At 30.8% G+C, this 8663-nt stretch overlaps 1 protein-coding gene across 1 annotated transcript in view; it reads left to right on the top strand.

The window, feature by feature from the left end:
- Positions 1–7231, top strand: part of LOC129222137 (cell division cycle 7-related protein kinase-like) — a gene marked incomplete at its 5' end in the record, with an annotated part of 33569 nt that extends 26338 nt beyond the window's left edge. The window contains 2 exon segments of the mRNA XM_054856588.1: positions 2605–2899; positions 5202–7231. Coding sequence (XP_054712563.1) covers positions 2605–2897 — 293 coding nt within the window. The 3' untranslated portion in view covers positions 2898–2899; positions 5202–7231.
- Between the last annotated feature and the right edge of the window lie 1432 nt (positions 7232–8663).

The following is an 8663-nucleotide window of genomic DNA, read 5'->3' on the forward strand; positions in this document are numbered from 1 at the left end:
TGAATCCATGGATGTGGATGCTGACGTTTGCGAGAAATGGTTTGAGAAAGTGCCTAGTTTGATTGAAAATTACGAGCCATGTGACATTTATAACATTGATGAGACCGGTTTGTTTTATAGAGCTCTGCCAGATAAAACCTTAACTTTACGAAAAAGAAAACTGCTCTGGTGGCAAAATCTCCAAAGAACGCTTAACAGTTTTGTTGGGTGCCAGCATGGATGGTACAAAATTAAAACCAGTTGTCATCGGAAAAGCAGCCAGACCTCGGTGTTTTAAAGGACTGGATATAAAAAAATTACCTGTAGACTCATATTCAAATAGAAGAGCGTGGATGACAACCAGTGTCATATCTGATTGGCTTGTAACTTTTGATAAGAAGTTGGGGAGAGAAAAAAGGCATATTGTTATTTTTATGGACAACGCGCCCTCCCATCCCAAAGACTTTCACTTGAAAAATATAGAAATAGTCTTCTTGCCAGCAAACACAACATCGAAATGCCAACCTATGGATGCTGGGATAATTCAAGCATTTAAAATTCAATACAGACAACTAGTTATGAAGCATTTAATCAATAAAATGGAAGAAACTAAAACAAGTAGCAAATTGTCCAAAACAATTGATGTGTTAGATGCAATCAGCTGGGTTAAGCACGCATGGAAGGAAGTTAAAAAAGAAACAATAGTAAGTTGCTTTAATCGCGTTGGATTCAAAAAAGGATCTGCCACAGAGGAAATTGACAACGAAGTTGATTGTGACAATGATGGATCCGATTTGCAGTCGTTAATGCAACAAGCAGGGTTCACAAATGTGACCGCTGAAGACTATGCTCCCATCGACGACCAAGTTTTCACTGAAGAAAGCGAAACAGAAATTGCAAGCATAGTGCGCGAAATTAACGAAGATCATACAGTTGAGGATGACGATGAAGATGAACTGTCCGTAAAAGAAGACGTTAAAACAATTAAAAATGTTAACGAAGCTTTAAGCGTATTAGATGGACTCAGGGAATTTTCAATTAAACACAACGATCCTAAAGGACTAGACTTGGTACAAGAACTTAAGATACATTTCGAAAATGAAAGACTTTCATCGATCAAAACATATCAACAGACATCAAACGAACAATTTTTTAAAAGTACAAATTAGGTATGTAATTTTTATGTGAACCTGTTATTTAAATCTCTTTGAGTGTGCAAAACTGTAATATTTGAATTTAACCTGATAAAATAATTGTTTATTATGTATATGTTGGTAAAAACTAGTAAATTAAAAAAAAACTATGCATATGAAAGAGTAGAATTCACACATATTTCATTTAAGATTTCAAAAAACATAAACAAATAACTAAAGTTAATTAAATTAAAAAAACCTCTGTAAAGCGGACACCCCTCTCTTACGGACAAAAAAGTTTGTCCCGTTAGTGTCCGTAATAGAGGGGTTTCACTGTATTTTGAAATATTAAAAATACTTCTAGGTCTGCTCCTCTTTTACAAACAATAGTTTTAATGCTCCTGACCTTCAAAGCTCATGAAAAGTGATTGGTGGTACATATTACTGTTTCATGATCCAACATGAGGGCCAATTGAGAAATTGCAAACTATTAAATATTCCTATTTTGATTATTGGATATTGTTACTGGACCCCCAAAACTCAAAAATTCACCATTGCCGAATTTTGAAACACCATGATTGATTTTTAATGAATTTTTAAAAACCCCTAGTGCAAAACTGCTGTTCTGAATGTCACAAGCTTACGTCACAGGGCTCTAGGTGGCAGCTTTCCGCGGAAGATCCCTTGTTGTTGGTACGGACATTTTGAGCGCACCGATATTTTTATTTTTAAGAAATTTAATGATCCTTTTCAACACACTATGGAGGCCGGATTCATTAAAGCACAGTCTAAGAATCTTCCTCAAGTAAGATCAATGATGTTGTTCGAATATTTCCGAGAGGATGAGAGATTTAATGTTCCAGAAACGTGAGGAGTTAAGCAATGTTATTCTATCATATAAAAATAAAATTATAAAATCGAAAACTTCCCTATTAAAGGTCCTCATGTCATTGGTATATCTTTTGTAATTGCGACATTTATGACACCACACATTACTTTTTGTACCAACAAAACTTGTACATTATTGAATTTTGATTAAATATTATAATAATAAATTTAAATTTCTGAGAAAACATTTGCTCCCATTGTTTTCACCCCCCTTCTCCATCTTCTGAATTTTGTTTCATTTTTTTGTTTTAACCTCCCCTCCTCCTCTTACCATATGTCTACAAATGTACAATAATGCTTGAAAAATCAGAGCAAAACGTGACTTTTTCATATTTGTCGAAAATTGAAGAACCCCCGCCGGAACAAAATCCTGGCTACGGCCTAGTCCCTATCTTATTTTATTTTAATTATTGACAAAGGTTAGGGAAAATAAGTATATCTGTCATGTGAAACATTTAAGTTTGTTATTACCTATTACAATTACATAATTTATCAACAATATTAATTATATTTGAAAACAGCTACTGATCAGTATTATTCTCTTGTACTTACTTTGCATATATCTCTTGTGTTACATCTGATCTCACATTAATAATTTATTTAGGAAAAATATTAACAATGAATCTACCTGAAACTACAGAATCAATATCAAATATTCGTCGTACGTTGACTCCTGCTCGCTATCTTCAAGCTCTTTGTACAATGATACAACAGGAACAGCCATGCCAAGTACACAATGGTTCCAGTGAAAATGAAAGCAGCTGTGTCTATTGTTACGAAAACAGTCGTCAAATTCCAGAAAGTGCCTTTGATCTTCTGGACAGATTGTTGGACCCTAATCCATTCTCAAGAATCACAGCTGCAGATGCTCTGTGCCATCCTTTCATTGCCAGTTAAATGTAAGTTTTGTTAAAATGAATGAACCACATATTTACCAGCTAGCTCAACAAAAACATTAAGTAACTTGCAATTGTTCAATTTGCGCCTATAACATGTACTAATTTGAACCATGTACTAACTCTATTAGATTTCTGAGAAAATTTCTGTTGTTACATATGGCTTTATTCAGAAGTATCCATTTAAAAAGAAGCCAATAACAGGAAAAAAAATACAAAAAACAATTGAACATATAACAAAAGTAGCAATTTAAAATCAAAAAGAAATCTAAATTAGTGGATTTCACAATTGTAACAGAAATAAAGAGAAAAAGTCATTTCAGGGAGTCCATGACTGATTGCGCAGACCAATAAAGCTTTCCGAGTAAATTTTGTTTTTGATCAGATAGGTCAAGTTTTGAGCAGGAGAAGAGATGAGTAGCATTCATGTTGCCAGAACCGCAAATTAGACAGGTACTAGATGCTAAAATACCGATCTTGTGGAGGTGCTCAGCCAAGCAATCATGGTGTGTAGAGAGCCTAAAAAGGGCCACAGCTTCCACTCGAGGTTTATTACAGTAAGTCCTCCACATGTCTTGAATTTTGGCGCAAGGTTTGCCGTTCGAGATGGCTTTGTTTATGGTCGTAAGTTCGTCTTAAATTTCATTTTTACAAAAACGAGTAAAGAACTCGCTGCGAATGGTACAGTTTGCTTGGCGATCTAAAGAATCTTGCTTGGCCAGGGAGTCAGCCATTTCGTTTTCCATGGATGCCCACGTATCCGAGCGAATTTCTAGTTTATATCTTTTTGCAATGTTTCCTAATTAAATTTGCAGTTTTCTTGAATGTCCTAAGCATGTATTATTTCGGTGTGAATAGCATTTCCTTTGTTTTTTGTAATTATAGTAGAGTCTTGAAAACACAAGTCGCTAAAGTTTGTGATTTCGTTTAATTCATAGTGCTTCATTTATATTCTAAGGTATAGTTTTTATAGTTGAAAAATAATTTGCATCAAAATCTAATGAGGAAACACTTTGCCATTGTGAAACTTACTTAACTACATAAAATGAAGTAATAAAAGGGTAAATAAGTCTGGCATTGAGAGATCAGAGTTCAACTATACGCACCAAGTGACCGAGAATATTTATTGACTACTGGAGTTGAATTAAGAGATGCTTTGGTGGTAATAACTTGATTCAAAAGATGACTTGAAATTATTATCGATTTGCTACAAAGTATGAGTAAACTCCTTTTTGGAAAATCTAGTTTTAATCAAAAACGGAGGCACACTACTTGACACTATACAAGTTGTGTGTAATACGTTATTTCAACCTTGTATAACTAAACTTTTTGAGTTATGCAAGATACATGGTAGGTCCATAAATACAGACGTCATGGTGAAACTGATCAAAACAGATTTAGGGGCAGTCGAAATGGATTTTTAAGTTACCTCATGTTTACACACAATAATAGTATGCGGAAAAACACTAGTCAAAATTCAAGTGAACCTTTGTTAAAATTTTAGTGATGAATTTTTTGTGAGAACAATATTTCTTGTTCTTTGTGGATGGGAATAAAATGTGAATTGCCTCACGTCATCCGCAAATCCAGATAATTTGCAGTAATCTGAGGCGGCTCAAGCCCCAATTGCTTCAGATTTTTGAGACTAACTGTGAACATCAGCTGTAAATCTGAGGTGGAAAATTCTGGTTAGTATAAGAGTTGACTTGCCTCATGAGAAGTTTTAACAAAGTTTCCATTACTTTTGAAGGCACTTTTGTATTTTTTTTTGATAGCCAATTTAATAGCAATTTAGCTTGCAAGCCTGGTATTTCATAGGGAAATTTGAATTGTGAAAAACAAATCTGACTTGTCTGTGAAACAAGTCTCTAAGCATGGATTGATATCTTCCTTTTACTTTAATTAAGTAATGTAATAATTAGTATACTACCAAAAGTAGTATGTTTTATCCCAAATATGCGTTGCATTTTCTGTGTTTCCTTGAACTTCGAACTGTCCAAATTTAAATTCTGTAATATTTTTAAAAAGTTGATGAAAAAGCTAGTTAATAGGAAAAAAAGCTTTATATGATTCTTGTTAATTGTGTTGAAATGTTTCATCTATCAACTTGATATTTATGATATGGACTCTATACCTATTCTGATCAATGATAAAATGACTTAGTGCCCCCCTGTTGTTGACCAAATTGTATACTTTTATTTTTAAAATAAATGTTTGTATCTTCATATATGACATTTTATGACTGTATTTGTTCATGGGATGAGATTTGAATTTGCAATCTTTAATGTAATTGTCTCTATTTTAGATCTGATTCCATTTTGCATCTATCAGCTTGGCTTCTGTACAACTATGCAATATGTACCTGACATGCAAATAACTGTAGAATAGATGTTGAACATGTTGTTTGGGTGTTTGAAAATTGATTTGCTTTCACTACTGGTAATGAATGAATCATTATTCGTTTTTTGATGGTTGAAAAAATATAATCGAAAAAGTCGTCTCTTTTGTAACATATCCATTTGAAAATGCAATAGTGTTTTTATAGTATTTGTGATTTATGACTTATTTTCTTGGTTCAACATTTTCAATGCTTTTATAATATGAAGTGACAAGTTTTAATTTTTTAGATTTTAAAAACTGGTTCTTGACAATTTTCACATTTTAATTTACTTTCATGTAATGGATTTACTATGTGGAATATTTTGATTTAAACTTGTGCCTAACTACTGCATGCCTTAAAAATTTGAACTTCCAAACAGTTTGTATAATTTTTAATTGAAACATTCTAAATGAATAATAGTGACTTTTACTATCACTCTGCTTTAAAAAAAAGAAAAGGTTGTCTTTATTCCATCTATTTATTTTCATTTTTCAAACACAAACTTGGCTTGGCATTAATTTTTTTTTTTTTTTTAAATTCTGTGGACAATGAAGTTTCTTCTTATAAACATATCTTTAGAACTTTATGCAAAAAATTTTATCAAGTAAGGAATATTGATTCGTTTAGGTTCTTTTTTTTTACTATCTTTTTTAGCGTTGTTGTAAATTGACGTGTTAGTAAGTTATTTAAAAATATTTTTCAAGTAGCATATGTGGACAAAAATAATATACATGAATAAAATATAAAGAATTTTACTGCATTAATTTAGTTGAAAACATTTCCTTCAATAAATGTAGCATTAATTAAGTAATAAATAAAGCAAATTAGGAATTTTAAAGCTCATTAGTTATTTTCCGAAACCAAAAATGTAAAGCCAGATTTTAATTCTTTATCCTTTTTATAGAATCTTTTTAATTTTCTTAAAAGTTTTTTCTTATGATTACTATTAAGTTAAGGGAATAAAAAAAAGTATAAGTAAAATGAAACAAATTTTCAAAAACTTAAAATACAAAAGTGGAACACTTGATATTTTTTCCTTTCTTTTTCAGTGCTGCATCTAATATTTATTAAAACTCAAGAATTGGGCTACCTTGTGAAATTTTATAAATGAATGCTTTTCTTGATGATGATGTTATTTTAATATATAAAATTTAATATGGTGATTAATAATGTTTAAGCTACGTATTAGAACTATCAGAATTAAAAATGAATATGTTTTACAGGAATAACAAGTAGTTGAAAAACTATATCAAAAAGATTTTTTCCCTGTATGGGATAAATTGTAGCTTTCTTAGATCATTCATTTTTCAAAAATTCTTATGTTATAAACTTGAATTTCAACTGAGTTTATACTAATCTTTAAAAAAAAAAAAAAAAATCAGTATATTTATTGAATTTTTGCTGGAGTAATTCTTATCCTTGTTACATTTTCAATGTAGGGAAATCAACAGGCATCTTGTAGTGATATGTCTGACAGATTTTCATGCTTTCAGAAAAATTTATTGTATTTTATTTTTTAAAATTTAATTGCCCAAGATAAAAGCGAGTAATTTTGATCACTTATGAATTGATGTTTCAAAATTAATGTAACATTGTACTTTGCCAACATTTATGTGTACTTAAACATGTATTGCTGTACATTTCTTGTTTAGTTTTGTTTATAACTTGATGCCTGAAATTTTCAACTAATTTTTTGAATTCATTGATCATTTATAGGTTAAATGTGCTTAATTTATTTTTGTGTAAATGAGGCATCCTACAAGTCTCATGTATACTATGCAAAGCAAAATGTGTTCATTGCACTAGCAAAAGGCCTTTTTTTAAAATTAAAAATAGGTTTTCTTTGATAATTTTAAAATGTATGATAGCAATTTCATATAAAAGTTGATTAAACCTTTTGTAACAAATTGCTATCTTCATTATTGTATGTAAGTGCTTGTGTATAATTATTAATAAAAGAGCTTGTTTTTTTATTTGATTCTTAATATTTTATGTTAACTCTACTTTTTTGTTTTGATATCCACTTTTTCACATAATGCTTAAAAAATTCAGACATCAATCTCAACTGAAAAGCATTAAGAGTCAAATTGTTTAAACAAAAGTAATTTTCGTAAGCAAAACAGCCCATTTGCTACTAATTTTGAAAAAAAAAAAAAAGCTCTTGAGATGCAACAAATATTTTGCACATCCTATAAAAGACGGTAATATGAACAGTGATAGATATTTGACACTTTTGGTTGCGGTATTTATCTTTGTGAGTTGATTCCTCAATTGAAATATCGCCTTTTAAAATACTAAGTTTTTAATGTTATGTTATCCAATATTTTAATTTAACATTTTCAATGCATCTATCTTTATTTAAAATGTTAGATAGCTCTGTTAATAAATGGGAAATATCATTTGGGTATGGGTCTCACATTTATTAACACATTAACAATATTTTGATTTTATTATATGTTCTTAGTAGGAAACATTTGTTCACGAACATATATTAAACCAAACCTGTAGCAACATCCCTCAGCTAAATTGTGTGAATATAAAAAATTGTTGTTAGTATAAGTTTTCAAAGTTTAAAAAACTTTGAATCACTTGCAGGATAAAGAAGTTCTTTATATATGCTTTTCAGTGCTGTATGGTGCTTTCGGTCAACAATGTCTTTTTAAATTTCAGGTGGGTAACAAACAATGTGTTGCAATTAAAGTGCAAACATCATTTTTTTTAATCATCTTGAAAATAATCAAACCTACCTGTGAATGAATCTTATTAAATGGGTAATAATGTATTACAGCTATCATAGTTCGAATCATTATTAACTTTGAGTAGCTTGTTCCATTATTAAGGCAAAATGCATTTATCTTGTTTTTCTGAATAGCAACAAAAGGATTTTTTTTCGTAAATTAAACAAAGATATATGTCCGACTATAGTTAGAACAAACCTAGCTTGGGAGTATTTGTAATGGTTTGATTAGGATCTGCGTAGCCTTAACAATGCTGCCAAGTTAGCTTTGCCTTAACTATAGGGTAGGAAACACACAACCGTTTTCATGTTATCTTCAATTTAAATTATTTGAATGTCCTATTATAATAGCGAGAAAAGCTAAATCCCCTAGTCAATCTGTATTCTTGAATCACAAGCCCTCAGTAAGGAAGGTTATTGTTTTATTCCAGGATATTTTAAAACAAACGTCCTCTAATTCTAATATCTTGTTAGTACTTTTCCTGTGAAAAGCTGATGAACTACAATGAAGGTATAATTTGTCACCCTCTTGCATTCCACCCCTTGCCCATCTGGAAAAAGCTCACAAACTTGTCATTGTTAAAGAATTCTACCAAACTTAATAAAATACCAAATCTAGCTCATACTTTGGTAATACAGTGCACTATAGG

The sequence above is a fragment of the Uloborus diversus genome, chromosome 5 (genome assembly GCF_026930045.1).
Source record: "Uloborus diversus isolate 005 chromosome 5, Udiv.v.3.1, whole genome shotgun sequence".
Taxonomy (NCBI): domain Eukaryota; kingdom Metazoa; phylum Arthropoda; class Arachnida; order Araneae; family Uloboridae; genus Uloborus; species Uloborus diversus.